The following is a 26740-nucleotide window of genomic DNA, read 5'->3' on the forward strand; positions in this document are numbered from 1 at the left end:
GCTATCCCTTTTGTCTGGAGGAAGTGGGAGGATTCAAAGGAGAAATCATTGAGGGTAAGGACCAGTTTCAGCTGGAGCAGTTCACCATGAGTTGGGTGGAGAGGGGTGGCCTGCACTCACGGGGGCGTGGTCTGAGTGGAATGAGGGGGCGCGGTTTTGGGTGACGATGGGCGGAGCGCGATGTGGGCGTGATTTGGCTGAAACATGGGCGTGGTTTGAATGGAATGGGCGGGGCGAATCATAAAGACCTTCCTTGAGTGGGCGTGGTTATGGGTGGAAGGGGGCGGTTTGAGTCACCTTTTCTTTCAAAATGGGAGACTGCGCGCGAACACATCACGTGAGCCTTTGCCGTGTGTGTCGGGGGGAGGGAGGCGGGGCTGGGGGGGTTTGGAGGGCGGGGCCCAGCCGGCGGGGCCGGCACCACGTGACCCGGGTCGCTTCAATCGGTGGGTGCGCTCGAGGCTGGAGTCAGACACAAGATGGCGACCGTGGAGTCGGTGAGTGACATTTACCTCAGGAGTGGGCAGCTGAGGCAGCAACAGACACGGATACCCCGAGAACGGGAGGAGGGACACGGCGGGGGGAGGGGGGTAGGCGTAATTAACGGACGTCAACCGTCCGGCGGAGAGGGAATGTTGGGGGACGGGGGACAAAACCTCTAATCCATGTACACACATACACACGCACAGGGGCCCGGCAGCAAGCAGCATGGCGCTGTGTTTGTGCAGCTGGCGGCTGGAGCCAGGCCTCGCTCAGATCTAACCTGGCCCCACCATTCATTCTCTCGCTCTCCAGCCGGTCAGTGAAGGTGATCCTTTCTCCTCATCCTCGGCTGACACTTCTTATGTATCTGTGTGTATTGGTGGCGGTGGGGGGGGTGTGGAGAGGGTGACCCACCAGCCTTTCACCTTCACCCCCCCATGTCCCTATACTTTACATCTTCCACCAATCTTCTTTCTTTCGTCCGTCCCATCTTTCCTTCTTTCTCGCAACCCCGCCCCTCAAAAAGAAGGGAGGAGAAGCTGAATACCCTTGACCCCCCCCCCCCCCATCCGCTGTTGCCATTGTTTTCTTTTAAAATTTGTCAGTTTTTCTGAGGGGATGTTACTTAAAGTCACTACCTGTAGCATCGCTTGTTCTTCATTCAAAGTCGATAGAAGTCGTAAAGGAGAACGCGCTTCCTCCCTCCAGCATCTCAAACGAATTTCTGAATTATAATTGAGATCTTTATAAAAATGCGTTAATGGCTCAGGACTATACTCTCAACAATGCTATTCCACCATTTTTGAACTTCTGATTCTTTCTCACGTGTTGATTTTTTTTTGTCTTTCCAGTCACTAAGTATAAAATTGTTTAGAAATGAAAATTGGGGATGGTGTACATCTTTGGCCCATGTTCATCTCTGAGAACAGCCATTTACAGTGTAATATTAACAGCTGATGGGGCAGCTATCCAGACCAACAGATGGTAAAATGAGATCTGCCACTTAGATTATTAACCTTTCACTTACTTTTATTATGTTGTTCATATTCATCTGGCTCAGTAGCCAAACAACAAATATGATTTTGATTCTCCCGGTGCTTTTAAATGTTCTGAATGAATCCTTTAATCTGTTTTTTTAAAAGGCTTGATATTTGAAAATTTACTTGAATTTTGTAGCTTTATAATGAAAGATGATGATGATCTTAGGGTGGCATGGTGGCTCAGTGGTTAGCACTGCTGCCTCACAGCACCAGGGACCTGGGTTCGATTGTCTGTGTGGAGTTTGCACATTCTCCCCATATCTGCATGGGTTTCTTCCGGGTGCTTCAGTTTCCTCCCACAATCCAAAGATGTGCAAGTTAGGTGAATTGCCCGTGCTAAATTTCCCGGAGTGTTCAGGGATGTGCAGGTAAGCTGCATTAGTCAGGGGTAAATGTAGAGTAATAGGGTAGGGGAATGGAGATTGAGTGTATGGTGCTGGAAAAGCACAGCAGGTCAGGCAGCATCCGAGGAGTATGAGAATCGATGTTTCAGGAATAAGCCCTTCATCAGGAATGAGGCTTGTCCTTGGGTTACTCTTTGGAGGGTCGGTGTGGATTTGTTGGCCGAAGGGCCTGTTTCCACACTAGGGATTCTATGAATACAGCATAATCTTAATGTAACTGTAAGGTTTTACTTTTGGCTGTGCAGCAACATCTCAGAGTTGTCTCACTGTAAGAAATCATTGTAATTATAATGCAGAAAACTGAGTTGTGCTGCAGCTTTTGATTAGAGAAACTATCACTGAAAAGAGCGTTGCCTGCACAAAATACTCCCGATACTTAAAAATGCCAATTTTTTGTCATGTTACTTTTATTAAGCTGTTGTAGATTGTATCTATCAGTTTGCACATTTTCCATCACCAAGATTCAATAACATGGCCTTAAGACAATATGCTAAAGAGAAGAAAATTTCATGTTCAGTGGTGGAACTCCATTTGTATTAATGTGGATCAAGGCAGAATTAGTTGATTATTTCCTATACAATTGAATGGCCACCAGTGCTTGCTTGCATGATGGAAATATAGTGAATGGTCACTTAGCTAAGATACTATGGCTTGCTGGTGTCAATGGAACCGTAGCTCAGCATGAATCTTGGGTAAGTGGAAATTTGAGAAATCACTGGGTACGTAGTGACTTCCTAGTTATGTCAATGGGCTAGTCGTCCAGAGACCCAGACTAATACTCAAGGGACAGAAATTCAAAACCCATCACAACAGGTGATGGAATTTGAATTCAGTTAAAGTCTCAGCAATGATGACAGTGTAACTCATTGATTATCAGAAGAACCCATCTAGTTCATGAATGTCGTTTAGGGAGGAAAATCTGCCATACTTACTGGCCTGGCCAACATATGACTTTGGACCCACAACAAGATGATTTATTCTTAACACCCCTCTGAAATAATTCTGTATTCGAGGACAATTTGGAATGGAGCAATAAATGCTGGAATTGCCAGTGATGCCAACATCCTGTTAATGAATTAAGGTGTGACTAAACTTCCCTTTTTGGAAATTGCGAAGCCCAAAAACATTCTTCAACTCAATGCATTTTGATTCAAATATGAATTGTGCTATATGTGGAGATTTCTGTGACTTCATATCTTCCTGTGCATCGTACCATCCCATCGCATCCCTAATTTCTAATCCAGGAAAAAGTACTTTGCTTCTCAATACCTCATTTGGTGTTTGAACGTTTGTACATTTAAGTTATGATTGAATAAGAAAATACTTCCAAGTTTTCCTTTGTTGTTTTGATTGACTTTAATGTGAGGCAAAAATAGTGTTTTAGAAGTAAGAGTAGGCAAATAATGTTCAAGTGTCTGACAGACGGAAGTAATTGCACAAAGAATGAACTGGGATTAAGTCCCACCTGCTACAGAGGTGTGTCATAACATCTCTGAATAGGTTTAATAGAAAAAAAAGCGTATCTGGGACTCTATTCTGCGGTAGCAAGGAAAAACATATACAAAGAAGGAAAGGGTTCTTGTGATGCAAGGCTTGTGTCCCTTCCTCTGAGTTGGGATACCTGTATTTAAGTCCCACCTGCTCCAGAGTTGTGTGGTAACATCTTTGAACAGGTTACTTATTTAATATAATAAAGGAGGCATAGTCTAGACAGTGAACCTGTGGTTGTACTGTAGTAACATTCAGACAAATAAAATGGGAAAAACAGTAACTGGTTCTGTAAACCTGCTTTGTCCAGAGTTTGGTGCAATGTTGTTTGATGCTAAGTTGTGCTCCATAGCCAACTTGGGGAGAAAGAAAAATACAGTGGGAAGTTCCTCTCCAACTCTCTAAGGCAATTGAAAGTAATCCTGCAGTAACTTGATTCCTCTATTTCGAGCCACTTTGCAAGCTATCTTATAACTTGGTGTCTTCTTGTCTCAGGAACTTGTCCAGTTTCTCTTGGAGAACTGCAAGAAATCCAAACTCACTCTGCCTTTGATATTCTATTTCAGAAAGCTGTGGTGCTCTGTGACTAGAAATACTTTCCAGTATTTTCCCTAATTTCTAATCACTTTATAATTATGCCCTTTTAATTCTTCCATCATTTTGCTTCCTAAATAAGTAAGACAAATGGAAAGAATTTATCACTTCCATCACTTTAAGGTCCTAAATATGTCTTCTAATCCCACTTGTAAATCTTTAAACAAAACAGCCTTAACGCTAAAGTTTATTTTGATGACTGAGCTGTATAGCAATGCCATCTTGACTTTGCTCCTGCTGTTGTCAATTCTTGCTCCACTCCAAGGACTTCCAGGACACAATTTAGGCTGATATTTCAGTGCAGTATCCGGTGATGCTACATTGTCAGAGATATCATCATTTTGATAAGGATTTCAACTAAGCCTCAGTCTGCTGCATGGGTGTATTAAAACTCTGGCACGATTTGAAGAGCAGTGAGGTTTTTCTGAGACCAGGGTCAATAGCCATCCCTTCTGATATCCGCCAAAGAAATGTTACGAACCTCATTTAGATTTTGCTGTGCTGATGTGTTGCTGCATTTGTATATTTAAAAAAAAAAGCTACTCATTGCTATGAAATGGCCCTATGGCACAAATGTGATAATAGACCTTGATTTTCATGAACAAATTTAAAGTTGCTCTATTTATCATGGGCTGTCTTTTTGAAGGTCTTGTGTGATTTCTGATGAAATTCCAGGTGCATGTAAGCACCGTGTTATAGTGTCTCACTTTACTTTTGTTGCTTTTGGTTTTCACTGTAAATAATGTCTAGTGGCTAATTACATTGACTTTTATAATTTTACTATTCATTTTGTCTTGCCACAAGCTTCATGAAATTTTAGTCTGCATCAACAAATTTATCCTGCACATGTTTTGATCAGCTGAGAAGTTGGACTAAATTCAAACACTTTGATTGTAATGTTTTTCCGTATGTAAAGAATGCCACATTTACATTTGTTATTTTATGAGGTATGTATTCAGATAATGAAACTTGTTCGTCTATTTGGGTTTCCTTAGCTTTGGATTTAATACATTACGCATTCATGTCAGTTAGCTCAGTGGCAGCATTCTTTGTGTCTGACTTAGAATATAGTTGATTAAAATCCCATTCTAAAGAGTCAAAAATCTTGTCGAGGTGACAGTCCAGGGTGGTACTGTGGGTGTGCTGCACTTCCGGAGCTGATTTGATTTTAAACTGTTCAGTTCAATGGTAGGTCTTGTGACACCGTTCATGAGCAGGATTACCATTGTTTGTTGTTGTTTCCAACATGTATTTTGTTTTACCATATTAAAAAAACACACACAAATTGCTTTTTCATTATATCTCCTACATGGTTCTCCTGGTTTTGTTCCTTGTGGATTTGCCTTGTTTCCAAAGCTTTAACATGTTCTTGGGAAAGAGTACTAATGACAATAGTTTCCAAAAGAAACGTCCATATGGACTTAATTCTAACTTCTCCACAAATTTTCGTTTTGCATTTTTACATTTTTCTGATATCTAAATGGCACTGAATTAAATTATACATGTAAAAAGTGAACAATTTAACTACATGTTCCCTTTTCACAGGTAGTTTGCCACATAGTTTTTGAACTGTAGCTAATGACATGCTTATTGAAATGTGAATTTTTACTGTGGACTCAGCCCAATATGTAAATGTGCCTGCAATTGCTCTAAAACCTAGTTTTAGGAATTTTGCCTTTAGGGTGTAGGTTTGCTCGCTGAGCTGTAGGTTTGATATCCAGACGTTTCATTACCTGGCTAGGTAACATCATCAGTGGCAACCTCCAAGTGAAGCGAAGCTGTTGTCTCCTGCTTTCTATTTATATCTTTCTCCTGGATGGGGTTCCTGGGGTTTGTGGTGATGTCCTTTCCTGTTCGTTTTCTGAGGGGTTGATAGATGGCATCTATATCTATGTGTTTGTTTATGGCGTTGTGGTTGGAGTGCCAGACCTTTAGGAATTCTCTGGCATGTCTTTGCTTAGCCTGTCCCAGGATAGATGTGTTGTCCCAGTCGAAATGATGTTTTTTTTCATCCATGTGTAGGGCTATGAGGGAGAGAGGGTCGTGTCTTTTTGTGGCTAGCTGGTGTTCATGTATCCTGGTGGCCCTCATGTTTCTTGGAACTTTATCTAGATTCAGCACATTGAATTCTAAATTCCCCTTCTGCTCCTGGCAGTTTTGTATATTGCTGCTCATTAGTTTAGCAGGCACATGAAATGTTGAGCACAGTATTATGACTAAGTGAAAAGGTGAAGCCTCGTATTATGAACCCCTCAGTGCATGGAAGAGTCCCAAGCTTCACAGATGAACTTTGCAAATGATGTAGCTTGAAAACTAGTGGTCACCTGACCCCTCTTTTATAAAGGGTCTCGTGTGGGGATTAAAAAACTTTTTGCTGAGTGAGCCAGTTTGTACTATGTCCATCCTGTGAGTAATATAGTAGTACTTGATAAACCAGCCCCTTCAAACTTTACATCAATTCTCCATGCAGAAGCTTGCTCGTTTGCACTTCAAGTTATAAATTTCTGGAAACCAGTGGTACATATCTCACTCGTCTACAAACCACATGGGATTCTCTATCTGGTGTGCGCTTTCTCTCCCTTTGCTCAAAAAAACCTGTAGTTTTGGTTCTTTTCTCTGATTTAATGAAAAGACCTGAATAGATAAATATTGTTTGTATCAGCCTTAGAGGCTTCTGTGCACTGAATTGTCTCATGAGTTGAAGAACATCTTTGCCTCCTATCATTCTTTTTCTTGCTCACATTCTATGTCGTATTGTTAGCTATTCTTTACTGTGGCCCCTTTTCTACATCAGGTACTTCTAATGTTTTCATTTTCTAATTGGAGTTTTCAAATCTTAATGCTTTCTACCTAAAGCCCAGAGGCACAGAACCAAATATGAAGCTCCAGTTGCAATCAAGAAGCTCATCATCCACTAGAGTTTAAACCTGGGGTCACCAGGCATGGATGTCCTCTGTCTACTCCTGACTATTCACTGGGCCATTCAAAGAACTTTATGTGGAGTTTCAGTATTAATCTAGGCAAAAGCAATAGTTTGCGTGTTACAATTATTCTTTCCAAATGCAACACATAAAACATGCGTGCTGCTTTTAAAGATAAAAAATGCAGACTTGTCTCTCCCATTGGGAAATGTGTTTTACTGGGATAACTCCAGCACTCCCATGTGAAATTAGACGCTGACAGTCTGTAGACTGTTTGACGGTGGACCTTCATCCTGAACTCACTAAATATTCACCCAAGTGACGTGAACATAGTTGCAGATGACGCCAAAATTGGAGGTCTAGTGAAGCAGATTACCTCAATAGGATCTTGATCAAATGGGCCAATGGGCTAAGGTGTGGCAGATCGAGTTTAAATTAGATAAATGCAAAATGCTGCATTTTGGGACAGCAAATATTAGCAGGACTTACACATTTAATGGTAAGGTCCTGATGTGTGTTGCTGAACAAAGGGACCTTGGAGTGCAGGTTCATAGCTCCTTGAAAGTGGAGTCGCAGGTAGATAGGATAGTGAAGGCGGCTTTTGGTATGCTTTCCTTTATTGGTCAGAGTATTGAGTACAGTTGGGAGGTCATGTTGCGGTTGTACAGGACATTGGTTAGGCCACTTTTGGAATATGCATGCAGTTCTGGTCTCCTTCCTATTGGAAGGATGTTGTGGAATTTGAAAGGGTTCAGAAAAAATTTACAAGGATGTTGCCAGGATTGGAGGATTTGAGCTATAGGGAGTGGCTGAATTGGCTAGGGCTGTTTTCCCTGGAGTGTTGGAGGCTGAAAGGTGATCTTAAGAGTTGTATAAAATCATGAGGAGTATGGATAGGATAAATAGACAAAGTATTTTCCCTGGAGTGGGGGAGTTCAGATCTAGATGGCATAGGTTTAAGGGTGAGAGGGGAAAGATATAAAGGAGACTAAAGTGGCAACTTTTCACACAGAGGGTGGTGGCGTGTGTGGAATGAACTGCCAAAGGAGGTGGTGTAGGCTAGTACAGTTGCAACATTTGAAAGGCATCTGGATAGGTATATGAATAGGAACGGTATGGAGGAGTATGGCCAGATGCTGGCAAATGGGACTACGTTTGGGAGAAGATTTGTAGCTCAGGTGCTGGTTGTTGTGGTTCTGTTCGCCGAGCTGGGAGTTTGTGTTGCAAATGTTTCGTCCCCTGTCTAGGTGACATCCTCAGTGCTTGGGACCCTCCTGTGAAGCGCTTCTGTGATGTTTCCTCCGGCACTTAATAGTGACTTGTCTCTGCTGCTTCCGGTTGTCAGTTCCAGCTGTCCACTGCAGTGGCTGGTATATTGGGCCTAGATCGATGTGTTTGTTGATAGAATCTGTGGATGAGTGCATTATTCTATCAACAAACACATCGATCTAGGCCCAATATACCAGCCACTGCAGTGGACAGCTGGAACTGACAACCGGAAGCAGCAGAGACAAGTCACTATTAAGTGCCGGAGGAAACATCACAGAAGCGCTTCACAGGAGGCTCCCAAGCACTGAGGATGTCACCTAGACAGGGGACGAAACGTTTGCAACACAAACTCCCAGCTCGGCGAACAGAACCACAACAAATGGGACTAGATTGGGTTGGGATATCTGGTTAGCATGGATGAGTTGGACCAAAGGGTCTGTTTCCGTGCTGTGCATCTCTATGACTCTATGCGCATTTTCTAGCAGGGAGCTGCAAGGTCAGTTGTTGGAGCTAAATATTGTTTGCTATTGATGTATCCAATTTGTACAATATTAACCATTTATTGTGATGTAATCATATCCAGTTAAATCTGTGTATTTAGGATTTCTGGCCATAATTTATCTCTTCTGCAGGAAACCACTACACAACCGCAATCTTCAGAAGAAGAAAGTAAAACTGAGACAGCAAGTCCAGAAATAGTGAAGCCTGAACACTATATAAAGCATCCATTACAAAATAGGTAAAAGAATAACAACAAAGCATTTGATGGTTTTCATTGTTGACTTAATTAACAAGTCCCTGTAGCTGCTAATTGTTCACAGTATGTTTACACAGTCATTTATGTAGTGTTGGAATGGTGAAGAATGCTACTACACATTCTCTTCCATTGAGTTTAAAGTGGCAGCAACTTGGAGTGCATGGCAAACCCAAACTCCTCCCTGTTTCCCATATAATATTTACATAGAGATGGACTGTAGAAAGCTTCAGAACAGAGAGATTTGGAAGTCCTCTAGCATAAATCACAAAACATAGCATCTAAATTCAGTGGATAATAGGAAAAGCAAATGAAGTGTTGGCCTTTGTTTGAAAGGGAATGGAGTATAAAAATAGGGAAATCTTGCTAAGGCACTAGGTAGACTACCTGGAAAATTAAACATTTTTTCAGTCCTTTATGTCAGGAAAAGTGCACTACTGACATCTGAGGCAGTCCAGAGAAGGTTTGTAAGGCTGATGCAGGGTATAGAGAGATTTTTTTTTGAGGAGAGATTGACTAGATTGGGCTTTTACTCATTGGAAGATTAGAATGAAAGAGAACTTTATTGAAATATATAGGTTCCTGGGAGTTGACAGGGTAGATGTAGAAATGTTGTTTCACCTTGAGGAAGAGTATTTGATTGGAGACCATGATATCAGCATGAGGAGTCTCACATTTATGATGGATAAGGAATTTCTTCTCAGAGTTATAAATCTATGGAAGTTTATACTGCAGAGGGCTGTTGAATCTGGGTCTTTAAAGTATGTTCAATGCTGCAGTAGACAGATTTTTAATCAGTAAGGAAGTCAAAGGTTTTGAGGGAAGAAAATGAAGTGTAGTTGAGGATTATTAGATCAGCCATGATCTCATTGAATGGCAGAGTAGACTGATGGGCTGAATGGCCTAGTTTTGCTCCTATGTCATCTCATCAAAGGACAATATTATGTCTTAACTTGCATCTCATTGGTTGGAGACCAATTACAAAAAGCTATTCTTTCCTAAACACAGTTTGGCAAAGCTCTCGTGGACTTCTAAATTTGGCATTCAACTTTAAGTTTTTTTAAAAGGTGATGACTTCTTGAACATTTTGAGAGTAATTAAATCCAGGACACAGACATATACTATTGTGTGATTTTATTTAGCCAGTCCTAAAATTGATAGGCTCCTCTTTGTACAATTCTAAACTGAACTTCAAGCACATATCGATTGAGAAAGTCCAACATTGACCATATTTAGTGATTTCATTTTTAAAAGTTAGAGGTGTGACATTTCATGCATTGAGTAGAAAGAGAACTAGCAGAGAGTTGGTACCCATCAGTTTCCTGCAAATTCTTTTTGGAATAATTTAAATGTTGACAAATTCCATTTGCCAGACTTTGTTGCGTCATTGAGTATACTTGAAGCAAAGTGGAAAACTTGAGTCTTAACAAGTATTGAATGTTGTACTAGTTTATGTAATAGTATATTTTTGGCAATTCTGAATTGATGGGCCAAAGGGTCTCTTCTGTACTTTATAATTCTTCCTTCCTATTCTAACTTCTAGAAGCAAGTTCCACTTTGGAATCTCAACAAGGTACAGAATGTGCTGTAGCATTTAGAGGTTTTGTCTATTGGCTGAGATATAAAATCAAGTGCCCTGATAACTGGATCATAATGTTACTCAGAATAGCTCAAGAGTTCTTTTGGTGTCCTGATTGAGATTCCTCCTTTAATAACCAACACCAGAAACTGATTAATTGGCAATTTGTTGTTTGAGTCTTTCTGCAAATTGTCTGCCATATTTGCTTAAATAATAAGATTTACTTCTAAAGTAATGCGTTAAGATATTCTGAGGAAGTGATCAGATCGAATGGAAATACAATTTTATTCTGATAAATTTGCAGTGTTGGTTTGGTGTATAACTTGAATTGATTTGCTTAATCTCCATATGTTTCAGAAAATCCATTAGTGCGAATTATTATTTGAAATTTGGGTTTTTCAACATATGTCAAATTTTACCTATATTAAACAAAATGAATATAAAGCATTTTGTTTAAAATGCACCTTATCCAGGATTGGAAATTCTGTCTGCTACAAAGCCCAGAATTAATACTTTATACCTATTTACGATTGTTTGGAACAACAGTATTGATTTCTTAGGTCCTTCTATTACTTTCAACTTTATTTATTTTAAAGATTTTTATTTTGTTTTCCCAATAGGGAAGCTTTAATCTTAGCTTTCAATAACATTAATTAAAATTGTTTCCAGATTTGTGTACTTTTCAATACTATGAATATATAATTTTTCTTGTAGATGGGCACTTTGGTTCTTCAAGAATGACAAAAATAAAACTTGGCAAGCAAATTTGCGTCTGATATCCAAATTTGATACAGTGGAAGATTTTTGGGCGTAAGTAAAGACAGAAAGTTGTAAACTGAGAAGTACCTTTTTTTATTATGGGCATGAAGGGATCTCTCTCCTCTGGTTTTCTGCATAACATGCAGCTTCCCTTGACACAGAAACAAGAGAGATGATCAGTTTTGCAGATTCTTGCTGATGATTTATAAGTTAGAAGTGAGCATCGGGGAATATTTCTTCGCATTCACAACATAATAAAAAATTGACAAAATGATCAGTTAGACAGAGGCCATTGTTAATAGGTAGAGAAGACAAACTAATTTTGAAGGATTGCGAGTAGAACCACGAAAAGTAAACTGGGAGACATTTTGACAGAGCATGATAGAAATCAGGCAATCAACACAGTTTAGGAAAAATACATTCTCATTAAATACAATGCGGAATGATATTTTCCAAAATACAAGAAGGATATTGAGCCCTGGATATAACATGTAAGTTTGATGTGAGGAGTAAGAAGTTATACCTAACAGGAAAGACTGAGCAGATTGGGGAGAAAAAAAAGAGGGATGACCTGAAAGAAGGTTTCAAGATGATGAAAAAGCAAAAGAACTGCGAGCGTCTGAAATCTGAAACAAAAACAGAAATGACGGGAAAAACAGCAGATTTGACAGCATCTGTGGAGAGAAAGTAGAGCTAACATTTTGAATTCATTGTCCCTTCTTCAGAACAGCAATTTCTGTTTTTGTTTTAAGATTATGAAGTGGTTTGATTGGGTACTTGTAGAGAAAATGGTTCCATTTGAGAGGGAGATTAAAGTTCCAGGCCATAAAATTAAGGAGGTATTAATAGATCTAATAAGGAATCAGACAAATATAATGGATGCATTTAAAATAAACTTGGATAATTGCTTGGGTGAAAAGATGAAAGGATATGCTGATTGGATGAGATGAAGAAGTAAGAAGAGGCTCATATAGAATATAATTGTGTACAGGGATCACCTGAGCTGAATGGCCTCTTCCTCTGCTACACATCCCTTTGTAATCTCTGAGGCATTACTAATTTGCCACCATTTCTTACTCTCTTTGTGCCACACAGCTTGTTTGAGTTTGGAAATTTGTGAAGAGACTAAGATTTTTTATTTGCATCAGGTGCAGACTATGTATTTCAATTGCTAACATTTTGCTTTATATAAATGTAGCTTTTGGTTATATGCTTTTAATGTTATTTTCTTATTGGAAATTTCTGATCTTTGACAATTATTTTCTGCTCTTATGTATGTAAATTTAATTTTATTTCTTGATCATAACTTTCACAAAGCCTTAAGTTGCTAATTCTGGTTTGATAAAATTATTTTAGAAGATAATTTGAGAACAAATGAAAATAGTTACATAGGAAATTCATCATTTTTATCACCTAACTTTTAAGATTTTTTTTTCTGAAGTTGCTTATATGAAATGATTTAAGTTATACTGTGTATCCAATTCTGAGTTGTATATTGAGATGAATTTGCCTTGTACCATTGTCTGAAAACTCCTCAATGTGTTCCAATCCATCAGGTTTTTATTTGAAAGACAATAAGTATTGAATTGCATTATTCAGCATTTAGACAGACTTGTGTACAACTTAGTGATAGCACCATGATGTAATGTCTGTCATTAATACAACTTTAGAAGTCCATGCATCAATTTGACAGCACTGCCACTAATTTGACTAGTACTTTCTCATTTCATTTTAACAATTGTACTATGAGTACAATATTTGCTTCCTATTTTTAAAAAAAACACACATTTTAGAGGAACGCAAGCCATCTAAAGAGCTGTACTAATGACATACATTGTGTTCAGTTTCTACAAGCATCCCACGTGGAAAATGTTTCACATCTAATTGTATAAATGGTTGCACCCTCTTCTTGATTAACATGTATTTTTATTTATTTTAAATGCTTTCAATTTTCTTTTCCTTTCCAGAATTTTAAATGGTTATAAGACAAACCATGATTAGTGTTCAGATTTGATGTTTAGTATCCCTTGACAATTTTTCCTGACACCATCTGGGACCATAGGTTGGAAAGTGTTGAACTCTCCCCACATGATAGGCTAGAATTCTGACTGAGGTTGACACCGAGTGCATGAACTGTTTCTAGTGGCTGATCCTAATGTAGACTGTGACATCATCCTCATAATTCCTAGTTTGCAAAATCAGATCCAAGATCTGCAAGGCTCAATGCTGGATTTATTTATTGCTTTATTCATTGCTGGTTGACTCTGGACTTTTTTGGAGTATGGATGTGAAGATGTAGATTGGTAAACTTAACCACGATTGAACTAACTGATTGAAATTATGTGGCTATGCACCTTAGAAGAATGGAGGTGTGGACTATTTTCTAAATGGGCATAGACTTTGGAAATCAGAGGCACAAAGGGTCTTAAGAGAATCCTGAACTCGAACTCTCAAGGTTAACATGCAGTTAGGAAAGCAGATGCAGTGATAGCATTCATTTCAAGAGGGCTACAATACAAGGGCAGAAATATACTATTCAAGTTGTATAAAGTTCTGGCCAGACCACTTTTGGAATATTGTGAGCAGCTACGGGCCCTGTATAGAAGGAAGGATGTGCTGGCATCAGAAGCTTATAGAATCCTAAGAGGCTTTAATTGAGCACATGTGGAGAAGATGTTCTCCTCTTAGGGGAGACTAGGTCCAGAAAGCATAGCCTCAGAGTCATGGAACAACCTTTTAGAGCTGAGATGAGGAGGAATTTCGTCAGCCAGGTGATAGTGAATCTATGGAGCTCATTGCCATTTTGGGTATTTAAGAAAGAGCTAGATAGATTCTTGATTGGTAAGGAGATCAAGGATTACAGGGAGAAGGCAGGAGAATGGGGTTGTGAAGCATATCATCCATGATCGAATAGCGGAGTAGACTTGATTGGCTAAATGGCCTAATTCTGCTTCTGTCTTAGGAACTAATAATAGGATTTGTATTCTGTACTTTTCACTGATACCTCCGATGTGATATTCATGTTACTAAACACCACAGGTTTGTCAGCATTGCATCCTGCAAAAGTACACATGCACTCATGTGTTGGCTGCCTTGGTTAGAGCAATCTTTTGCATAATACTTCTTAACTACATTGGAAAGCCTTTTCTGCTTCAATTTTCTCCAAAGAATTTGGTTGTTTCCATACACACCTGATCTGAATTTGAAATCACTTATTTCAGATTTTTGAAAATGGAAAACAACTTTAAATTAATAACAGTGGATCTCACCCTTTTTTGGGTCACGAGCTTCAGTTTATTTCATTTTTGTTACTAGTTCTTAGCATTGATGATCAACCAACTCAGTCTATAGACTTGCGAGCTTTCTCAGCATGCTGATCTGTTCATTCTTGGGCTGGGACCTTGGTTGCCTATAATTGTATCCAGCATTCATTTGTCTTGGGTTTCAAAGTCAAAGTGGAAAAATTCTATCTTCTAACTTGCTGTCTTTGCTGAAGGGAAGTATGACTCATAACAAGAAACAGCCAGTAAATTGGGTGAAATACTTCAATCATTCTGCTTCTTTTGAAGGTGTTTTATGAAACATTTTACTGAAGATTAACAAATTGGGTCAATAAATCACCCTGTACTATTTAATAGGGCAGAATTAATCTGGTAAATTAGGTCAGTTCTATTTTTGATATGAATACTAGAATGTGAGGCACCCCATTAAAATGCTTGTGTTGCCAAGCTAACATAACTGAAAAATTCTGCATAAGCAGAACATTACATTTACGTAATGCTCGTTAGCTTTCCCTAGTCAATTGTAATGTTGGTTGGAAAATCCCAAGGCTTTACAAACTCCTGAGCAAGCAGAGTTTACTGCCATAGGTTATCATCCCAGCGTATTAATAAGTCTCCTGCGACACCACCAGATCCTACAATCCTCATGTTCCAAGACTCTGGTCCAACAACTAATGTGTAACCCTCAGATAAAATCCAAGGTCCAACAATGTACTCCGAAAGCTTTCATTTTGTTTGTAAATATTGAAAACTGCCACGTAATGCACTGTCAGATCTTGCAAGCTGTGTTCAAATAGAATCCTTCCACTGTGGAAGCAGGCCATTTAGACCATCGAGTCCACACTGAACCTCAGAAGACCAACCCATCGTATCCCTGTAACTGTGCATTTTTCCATGACTAACCCACCTAGCCTGAACATTATGGGCAATTTTGCATGGCAAGTCCTAACCTGCACATCTTTGGACTGTAGGAGGAAACCAGAGTACCCAGAGGAAACCTATACAGGCATGGGAGAATATGCAAACTCCACACAGACAATTGCCTGAGATTGGAATCAAACCTGGAACCCTGGCTCTGAGTTCACAGTGCTAACCACTGAGACACCATGCTGCCCCCATAGGCTGATGTGGTCCGTTGATTCAGACCAATTTGATTTGGTAAAAAAAACTGCATTTTTGGGAGAAGTCCAACAAAGCCATTAGTGCTTAGTTAAAAAGTCTTTTACTAAGACAAATTATTTAATATCACTCTTTGGAGGTGATCTTCCTAATAGCCACCCTTTGATTTTGTAGCAGTTCTTGGTTAGCCATTTGAGTTTTTGAAGAACCTCATTTAACAACCTCATTGTTTATCAAAAGCATGCTTCCATTCGTGGTTATCTTAAAAGGACCTCACTTAGCTGAAGAATTTGCTTAAGCTGGGGTATATAATATTGAGTCATGGAAGAGCAGAGTATTTTGATTTTAACAGACCAAATCAAGAAATGTTTATACGTGTGTGGAGTTTAGCCTTTTGGGGAATGAAAGGAAAGTTTGTAGACTAGGAGTCACGTACGTAGTAAATAGTTCAATCAATAACACTCAGCATGCGCAGATATGTAACACAGAAAACAAAGCTAGTTTCTCTCCTGAGTATTGATTTTCACAATGGGCCATTAGTGCAACATTTTTGCATCCTGAATTCTGACTAATCCTTTTTTTCTTTTCTCCATCTCACAGTCTTTATAATCATATCCAACTCTGTAGTAATTTAATATCAGGCTGCGATTACTCTCTCTTTAAGGTAAGATGATGTTTATGCTTTAAAAGATTTGAAATTCCCTTTTTCTGGTTATGTAACGACAAAAATATCTAAACGACTAGTAACTGGGGGGAAAAAATGTCTTTTCTTTTGGCTAATTGCTTTGCTCAGCATTCTGTTTCATAGATCATATTTGCTAACTTGAAAGTCATTATGTATGTATTATTGGCAAAATATTTCTTTTCACTGTTGCTTTTCTTGCATCAACAATAAATTAATTTTCACCAATTTTGTCTGGAACCAACGTTGTAGCTTTGTGTAACACCTTTTCTCCAACTTCTCTCATTTTCTGGCCAAACTTTCCTACAGCATTCATTAATTAAATGCTTCCTGTGTGGTCCTATTACTGTTCACTTTGGAGTGAAGTGAGGAGAGCGAGATTTGTATTAGAGTCAAAACCAAGATGTAACTAAGACTCCTTTGTTCTGGAATGCATTACATCTGATATCGACTGCACTTGTGTTGAAAGCTGCTGTGCTGAATAGTGACTATGGAAATGAAAATCAATTCTCTTTAAATCTACTTCAAATTTTATTTTGTGTTCTTACATTACTTTTGGTCAATAATCTCTCTGAATTTTTGATTCAATATGAGGTAATACATATCCATCTGTTTTGGTCCAAACTTTAAAAAAGACAGTTTTTATATAAAGAAATAGTAGTGAGTGGGGTAGTGAACCTCATGACTTAACAAATGCCCCTTAAGCATGGAATATTGCAGCAGAGACCATGTAGGATGTTCACCTACTTTCTGTATTAAGCAGTAAAGATATTCTTGAATATTACGTTTAGCATAAATCCTGTTAGATTTATTTATAAATAAAATGTTATACAGAAGCAGTAAGATACAGCAAAATACTAGTTAGTTGATGAATCATTCCTCCGTACTTTAATGACCTAGAAATCCTAATCGTGGGCATGCTTCTTGGACTGCATGAATGAAATTTTTCAAATTACTTGATGTATGTAGGCAACATAATGTTCATGTCCTCCTACAGACTCCCAGTGGCCCAATTTTAACTCCTTCAATATCTACTCACTTATACAGTTAACATCTGGCTCCAATGATCAATTCCAGTAATTGAACTGAAGTGTATGTCTACTACATTATCCAGACCAAAACATCTCTCAATATAGAGATAAAGGAATTAGCAAGACATAGAGCATTTGAAACAAATAATCGAAATACATTTAAGAGGAAGCTTGATAAGGTGATGGGTTGGAAGGAGACCCAAATATGCATGTCATTGTGAACCTGCAAACCTATAGGCCTGTTTCTATGTTCATACTTTTAATCAGCCTGTTCATACATGTTATGACACAGCTATGAGGCAGGTAAGACTTGAGCCCAGGCTTTCTAGCCCAGAGCTATCTCACCACAAGAGCATATGTTCATACTAATATCTTCAGACCAAACTACTTATTACTTTGGCTAGGTTCAGTGTTGTAAATATTGTATATTTAAATGTCCCTTGATAATGGAGGCAGTTGTACTTTTATGCTTTTCTCAGTTGGAACCATTCATGTTTCTAATTGGCATGTTTAGAAATCTAACTGAGAATTTTTATTGACAATAGATAGAATAACAATTTGATAAGCAAACAGAATCTAATTTATTGTGGTCAATCTGCAGCTCCGAGAGCTTGTGAGTTGCTTTGCTCTACATTTCTATTTTTTAAAAGTTTAATTGAGAAAGATGGCTTCTGCCTTACACCAGCAACAATTTATGATGGAAATGTAAGTTAAGATTAGATTAGGTTAGATTCCCTACAGTGTGGAAACAGGCCCTTTGGCTCAACAAGTCTACACCGACCCTCTGAAGAGTAACCCACCCAGGCCCATTTCCCTCTTTCTAATGAGCTGAACACTATGGGCAATTTAACATGGCCAATTCACCTGATCTGCACATCTTTGGACTGTGGGAGGAAACTGGAGCACCCGGAGGAAACCCACGCAGACACTGGGAGAATGTGCAGACTCCACACAGACAGTCGCCCAAGGCCAGAATCGAACCTGGGACCCTGGTGCTGTGAGGCAGCAGTGCTAACCACTGAGCCACTGTGGCTGCCCGAAAACATAAGTGTTTTTTTTTAAAATCCTGAGGTGATATGCGTGAGCATTACTAAAGAAACTTTTTTATTGAGCCACATAAGGGCATATTAAGCCAGATGACAAAAAGCATGGTCAAAAGTATGTATAAAGAGTACCATCGAAAAAGGAAATCGAGATGTTTCAGAGCTTGGCAACCAAATGCTCCAGCGGTAGTTGCTGTGCTATTAAAATCATTTAGAAATGCAGCTGCCCAATATAACTATTGTCATCTATAATAATAAAGTCTCCCTAGTAATGACACCTACTCAATCTAATTTCCAAAATATAAAGACTTTTTTGATTCAGAATTGTAGCAGAGAATGTTGCAAAGAAAATAGTTAAAAATCACACAACACCAGGTTATCGTCCAACAGGTTTATTTGGAAGCAATAGCTTTTGAGGTGCTGCCTCTTCAGGTGGTTGCAAATCATGACAAAGAAAATAACCAGCCAGAAAACTTGTATCTCGTACACACTAGCATATTGGATTACTAATGCATATGGAATAGACTACACCTGGATATTTATATCAATGGAATTTAAAATGTGCTCATTCTGTATATCCTATCAGCTAGTAGGGATCAAATTTAATTTGGGAGAAAATCTTCCATCAGCAAATTGTATTCTTATGCTTGAATTTTGTTTCATGTGAAATAGTGAGTTCCCCGTTTTCTGTGTAGGATGGTATTGAACCTATGTGGGAAGATGAAAAAAACAAACGAGGAGGGAGATGGTTGCTCACCCTTTCTAAACAACAAAGAAAAACAGATCTGGATCGTATTTGGCTAGAAACTGTAAGTATCCTGCCTTTAAATAGAATTGTCCAGTTTATTTTTTTTTAACTCTACACAGTGTAGCTCGAGCTTGCCTACATCATAACAGTAACCAATACACCCTAAATAAAAGCTAGCAAATGCTGGAACCAAGTTATGCCCAGCTAGATCCTACAAACAGCAGTTTGATTCATGGTCAGGTAATCTGTTTATTTGAATTATTAAACATTGGGGGAATGGCCCTGTTCCTCTTCAGAATTGTGCAGTAGGATTTTAATTTTACTGGGATGATGGGCAGATGGGCTTTGATTTTACATCTTATCCTATAGATAATTTATCTTTTGGGCTTTAAGAAGTATTTCAAATGAATAATTTTTTGAATTTTCTTGAAGGGCTTTTGTTTTCAACTTGCAAATCTAGTACTACAATTCACTAATTCCTTTTTGCCCTTTCTTTCTCCTCCCTCCTTTCCCTTCCCCCAAAAAATAGCTACTGTGCCTTATAGGAGAAGCATTTGATGAACATAGTGACGACGCTTGTGGCGCAGTAGTTAATGTCAGAAACAAAGGTGACAAAATAGCAATATGGACTACTGATTGTGAAAATAGAGAATCTATCACATATATAGGGTAAGTGAGTCTCAAATTGATTGTTACCTTTTTATCCTCTTGGCAGTTTTCTCCAAGGTGGCATTTTGGAAGATTGTGTCACGATTCAGCATCTAAGCAAGGCAATGTTTTGCTTTTCTCCTTAACACTGTGAACTAAAGTTTAGGAGAGCTTTCTTTTTTAAACCACACACAGCAGATTCAGCTTTGCCGCAGGCTTGCTTGTTGAAGATTAAGCAAAAAAAGTGGAAATAAAAGGATGTCATTGTAAGTCAGTGTCTTACTGGAAAGAAAACATTGTGTCTTGGATCCTTCAAATCTGCCTTTTGGATTAATCTTCTGTCTATATTTCGTTACTCTACACATTGTGCGGAATGGGTACAAATGCATTAAATGTGAGATTTATTGTTGATCGTTATTTTTTTGTTCAGCTGATCTAATCTCTGTGAATTTTGCTGAGAATTACTGATTGAGGAGAAGTTGGGGAAGCAATGGCCTAGTGATTGCCTGAGTTTCTGGATTAATAATCTAGCAATGTTCTGGGCACCTGGGTTTGAATCCCACCATGGCAGATAGTGTAATTTGAATTCAATAAAAAAATAAATCTGGAATTAATAATCTACTGAACCTTTGATTTGTCAGAAAAACTCATCTGGTTCAGTAATGTCCTTACAGAAAGAAATCTACCATCCTCACTGAGTCAGGCTTGTATGTGACTGCAGACCTCCAGCAATATAGTTGACCCTCAATTGCCCTCTGAAATGGCCATTCAAGGGCAGCTAGAAATGGGCAATAAATGTTGGCCAGCCAGTGGTACCCATATTCCATGAATTAAGTTTTAAAAAACGCAGGCATCGTCGGACATCACAAATTGGATGTAACCAAGGAGATTGGAGCTAAACCTACAGGTAACATTGAGAATATGCTGAACGTTTATCAAGGATGATGTGGATATGTCAAAAAGTGTTAAATATAGAAACGCACGATAGCCCAAATATAAAGGGTGGCAAAATAAGAATACTGACAAGGCAAGCTGGTGGGTAATGAGGTTGAAGACCTAGAAGATTAAGGGGATGTGTGCAAATAATCCTATAAATTTTGGTTTGGTTTAGGTTAATTCTGTTAGCATAGAATGAATTGCTTATTATCATTTATATAAAAATGTATTTTAATGGTTTTGAAAACTACAAAATTGATCATGAAATCATTGTGTTTAGTTTGATTCCTGTCTGCACATGGTGGAATCGCATGTGAAAATCTCATTCGATGTTGACCACGTTAATCAAAATCCTAAATTTCAGTGGTACTCCATTTATTTACAAATGACCCTGAACCACTTTATGACAGTACCAAAGGCAATTAATTATATTTTTAACATTGTCTCAATGATTTGAGGGTGGCTTGGTTGAGTTAATGCTGAACTCCAAAGGCAACTAGGGACGGGCCTAAGATGCTGGCTAGCCAGCAATGCCCACAACCCACAAAAGAATGAAAAATAAATTTCCTGTTCTTCACAGGCGAAGCTTTCTTTTCAAAGAAGGAGGATCTCAAAAACCATTTGATTACTTGTGGTCACATGTACCTCAGTACAGTGAAAAGGTTGGTTTTGTGAGCAATGTAAGCAGATCATAGCAAGAAAGGACACAGATCTAAGGGTGATTAGAACAAGGCATATGGGTTACACTACTCAGCAGGTGCACAAAGCAAGATCAATATTCTTTGAAATTAGATAGTCCATTCGTCAGTCTAATAATGGCAGGGAAGAAGCTATTCTTGAACCTGTTGTTGTGTATGTTCAAGCTTCGAATCTTCTGTATCAATCCATGCAAACATTTGAAATCCCATAGCACTGCTAGTAAAAGCACTCTACACAGTATGCCAGTTTGACATCTTGATGCTACAATGACTGATTAACTTCAAGAATCACCAACTGCAACTTGGTGACTGAAACCATAAAGTCCACAAAACTCCCAACCACTTGAGAGTGGGTCAGTGAAGATATGGTCACTTGCTTAGTCATAGATTTATACAGCACGGAAACAGACCCTTTGGTACAAATCCTGCATGCCAACTAGATATCATAACCCAATCTAGTCCCATTTGCCAGCATCTGGCCCATATCCCTCTAAACACTTCCTTTTCATATACCCATCCTGATCTCTTCAATGTTGCAATTGTACCAGCCTCCTCCACTTCCTCTGGCAGCTCATTCCATACATGCACCACTCTGTGTGAAAAACATTACCCCTTAGGTCCCTTTTATTTCTTTCCCCTCTCACCCGAAATCTATGCCTTCTAGTTCTGGACACCCCCACACCAGGGAATTGACCTTGTCTATGTATCCTGTCCATGCTCCTTATGATTTTATAAACCTCTATCAGGTCACCCCTCAGCCTCCGATGTTCCAAGGACAACAGCCCCAACCTATTCAGCTTCTCTCTATAGCTCAAATCCTCCAATCTTGGCAACATCCTTGTATATCTTTTCTGAACCCTTTCAAGTTTCATAACATCCTTACAATAGGAAGGAGACTAGAATTGCACACAATATTCCAAAAGTGGCCTAACCAATTGTCCTGTACAACCGCATCATGACCTCCAATATCCTATACTCCATGCTCTGACCAATAATGGAAAGCGTACCAAAAGCTGCCTTCACTCCCTAGCTACCTGCGACCCTGTGTCAAGGAACTATGAATCTGCACTCCAAGGTTTCTTTGATCAGCAACTCTGGATCTTACCGTTAAGTGTATACATTCAGCTCTGATTTTGCTTTTCCAAAATGCAGCACCACGCATTTATCTAAATTTAAACTCTATCTGCCACTCCTCAGTCCATTGGCCCAACTGGTCAAGATCCTGTTGTAATCTGAGGTAACCTCCTTTGCTGTCCACTGCACCTCCAGCTTTGGTGAAATCTGCAAACTTACTTACTATACCTGCTATGTTCACATCAAAATCATTGTTATAAATGATAAAAATAGTGGACCCAGCACCGATTCTTGTGGCACACCACTGGTCACAGGCCTCCAGTCTGAAAAGCAACCTTCCACCACCACCACCATCTGTCTTCTAACTTTGAGCCAGTTTTGTATCCAAATGGCTGGTTCCCCCTGTATTCCATGAGATCTAAACTTGCTAACCGGTCTCCCATGAATAATCTTGTCGAACTCCTTACTGAAGTCTGTATAGAGCACATTTACCGCTCTGCCCTCATCAATCCTCTTTGCTGCTACTTCAAAAAACTCAATCGAGTTTTCCACGCACGATAATTTCCCACGCACAAAGCCATGCTGACTATCCCTAATCAGTCCTTGCCTTTCCAAATACATGTATGTCCTGTTCCTCAGGATTGTCTCCAACAACTTGCCCACCACCGATGTCAGGGTCACCAGTCTATAGTTCCCTGGCTTTTCCATACCACCTTTTTTTTCATGAGTGGAACAGCACAAATTGAGACTGACTGTTGCAAGGCAAACTATACCCACATACTGAAACATGCCTGACACACGTATTCCTGATGGTGTCATAACCATTCACACTACATCAGTCAAAGTCATTGAATGGATTTTTAATCTCAACATTCAACAATTACCGTTGCCTGAGCTAAACAATTCAAAAAGGCAGCTATTTTCTGCCACTTTGAATTGCCTGCCTTGAGATTGAGCAGGTATTGTACACAGCTGAAAATGTGTTGCTGGAAAAGCGCAGCAGGTCAAGCAGCATCCAAGGAACAGGAGAATCGATGTTTCGGGCATCAGCCCTTCTTCAGGAATGCTGATGCCCGAAACGTCGATTTTCCTGTTCCTTGGATGCTGCCTGACCTGCGCTTTTCCAGCAACACATTTTCAGCTCTGATCTCCAGCATCTGCAGTCCTCACTTTCTCCAGGTATTGTACACAAGCTAATTTGTGATGTTAAGCTGGAACAGCCAAGGGGAGGAGGGAAATGTCTGGTTTCTGTTTCTGGATTAAACCCATTTGATGGGATCAGTACTGTCATTGCGCAAAATTAATGTGATGAATATAATCATGGAGGAAGCATGATGATGAATAGGTTGGAAGCAACAATTGGCTGGCCATTTACTTGGAAATTGTTTTATTATTTGAAGGAAATGTTTTTAGCTCAACATGAGTTATGAAAATATGCTAATTATTTGTGTTTTGCTGTGTTCGTAACAGGAGAATTTACAAGGAAAGGTTAGGACTTCCTCCTAAAGTAGTGATTGGCTACCAGTCCCATACAGACACTGCCACAAAAAGTGGATCGACAACCAAGAACAGGTATGTTGTTTGAGAAAGAAGGCATCAGTTGTATGCTCATCACTAGAAGACTGGACGCGTAAAGCAATCTACACTTCAAATTAAACCAAAGCTTCTAGTAAGCAGAGTGGGACTTCATTCTAATATTATACATAAGTCTGCAAGTTTTCAGTCCGTTTTCTATCTTTGACCTTGTTCAGTATTCTGTGAAATAACCCTTTCCCTTCAAAATGTTTTATGAATCTTTTGGTTCCAGAAATTTTCTGAAAATGTTTAAATATAACTTGTGAAGTGAAATATTTTAAAAAGCTGTAAGTTTTTGTTTGGGGAGATGAACAGTTTTCCTTATACTAAATACAGCACAATTCAATTTTTCTTTGGTGGGATGGGGCTCATTTAAGCATTTAGTAATTTTGGAAGGGAAAGGGTTAAGAAGATCTTGTCCGAATGTTGTAGTACTTAGCAATTTAGTTCAGTTCTGACCCTTTTGTTTTGGGCAGCAAATAGATGATTTGCTGTAATCCGTGCTTGATGTTAGCTGTTAGGTTTAATTTATTCATTGATTTAAAATTTTAAAAAGCTCTAATATCAGCTTGGTTTAAATTAGATCATGAGATATAATGCGTGTTTGGGACTGGACATATAGTTTTAAATTGGTAGTATTCAAAATTTGTCATGTGCATTACTTAATCCTGCTACATTAATACAGAATTCACAGATTGATTTAAACTTTAACTTTGAACAAGCTTTTGCAGTTTAGTAGTGATTTTTACTTTTTGGGCAAGTGTGTGGGTTTCTCTTAAAAAAAAAAGTGTATTTTGTTTTTTAAATTGCAATACAATAATTACATTCCTTGCTCGAGATGTTGAAATATATTGAAATCCTCTATATGTTTTGTATTGTTATGCTGTATTTTAAAACTTGTATCCTTAGAAGAATCTATTTTGCATTGGTTATAAAGGCTGAATTAGGAAAATGGTCCCAAAAAGCAAACGTATTAAAAGTGTAAAAACAAGAACTGTAAATAAAACTTGTACAGTGAAATTTCTTGCATTCAGTGGCTGTGGTCTCATTTAATCTTCAGTTGGTTACACAGTAACCCACATACTTATCAACAAAAGCTAGCTGGTTCAGGATTGAACAATATTGCATGCTACTCATTACTAATTTAGTAGCTGGCAGTTGACTATTTTGTCGTCATCATCAGTAGAAATCCATTTGTAATTCTATTTTGTCAACATTTTTAAAACTGGTTACTGTCTGTGCTGATCATTGGCTTCATTACTGAATATTCATAAATTTAGTCTTTCTGTTTATGAAAAATGGTAGAAGCAATTCTCAGCTTTTTGACATCAAGTGACTGAATGTGGTCTTCGTCACATCCAGATAATAACTTGCAGTAATCTGCACATTCACAAATTAATTTTTGTTAACGCCAAAGGATTGTTTGTAATAATAACTGTGATACTTGCTTAGAACCCAATAGTCTTTTAGATCCTCATGTCAAAGACACTGCTTTTAAATGTACCATCTCTTCCTTTTTGAAAATTTTGTTAACCCTGCTTCCTGTTTGAAACTGAATGTTAAAGTACATTTTAAATTTATTGTTGGGTCACTTTAATACGGTGAAAATTGTTTAGCCCTGATAAGTGGGTGGAGAAGTGAGCTTGAGAAGGTAATTGTCCTTCATTGTTCAAACTGCTCAAGAACAGCCCAGTGGGAGAAGGATAGATGAATGAAAATTCATTGTTTATATTGTATTTCGTACAAAGGATGGATGAATGCTTTTTTTGTTGCAGGCTGGAGGCTAATGTTGTATTGTCCACATACAGTTTATAGCCAATTGCCCAGGAGCTAATCAAATGATTGATACTGTGCTTGAGTCCTCGGGCAGCCAAAACTGATGTCAATTATAAAACCAATCTAAAGACTGTGTGCTCAGGACAATTTTGACCAGAGTCAAAGGCAATGTCATTTTGAATGGAATTCCCCCAATGTTTAAATAAAGGAACCTTTTTGACACACTCCAATTTTTTTCTTAAAACTGCAAACATATTATTTCTGTGGTTTAAAGCAGTATCTTTACCCACTTTAGTCCACGTCCAATAAATAAAAATACAAGTCTTCACAGAGGGCAGCAGTGTACCTGCACTCCATTGTTTTCCTGCCTCCTCCAGGATTAGGTTCCAAATGGGGAAAATCTGGTTTGCTTTCCCATCCTGCTGCAATTAAGGCTGTCATCCTGCTGCTGTTGGTCATTATCTGGTTTCAAGGAGAGCTGCCAACATGTGATATGCATGAATGGTCAAAATGAGGACTTTGACAGGAAGAATAGAAGTTCTGAATATTATTAAATGGAAAAAGCAACAGAACAGAGGAATTTAAGAGTCCTCATGCATGAACCAATATGCATCCAAGTTCCACTGGTCAAAGGGAAAACAAATGGTAAGTTGGCCTTTTATTTCAAAGGATATGGGAGTACAAAAGTGAAATTTAGCTCAAACTATACTAGGGATTAGTCAGACCTCAGGTAAGGAGCTGAAAACTATTCAGTATTTTAGCTAAGTGTATATTAACATTGGAGGCAGTCCAAAGAAGGTTCACTAAACTGATTAGACAGTCCCTCCACATGTGCAAT

The 26740-nt window shown here is 38.7% G+C and overlaps 1 protein-coding gene across 1 annotated transcript; it reads left to right on the top strand.

The window, feature by feature from the left end:
• Positions 1-400: 400 nt before the first annotated feature.
• LOC140485575 (eukaryotic translation initiation factor 4E-like) lies at positions 401-25146 on the top strand. The gene is made up of 7 exons (XM_072583819.1): positions 401-497; positions 8832-8938; positions 11247-11342; positions 16292-16355; positions 19143-19256; positions 19725-19864; positions 24022-25146. Exons 1-7 carry the CDS (start codon positions 480-482, stop codon positions 24134-24136), a joined length of 654 nt encoding a protein of 217 aa, XP_072439920.1. The 5' UTR covers positions 401-479; the 3' UTR covers positions 24137-25146.
• The last annotated feature ends 1594 nt before the right edge of the window (positions 25147-26740 follow it).

This window comes from Chiloscyllium punctatum, chromosome 14, assembly GCF_047496795.1.
Source record: "Chiloscyllium punctatum isolate Juve2018m chromosome 14, sChiPun1.3, whole genome shotgun sequence".
NCBI classification, from domain to species: Eukaryota; Metazoa; Chordata; class Chondrichthyes; order Orectolobiformes; family Hemiscylliidae; genus Chiloscyllium; species Chiloscyllium punctatum.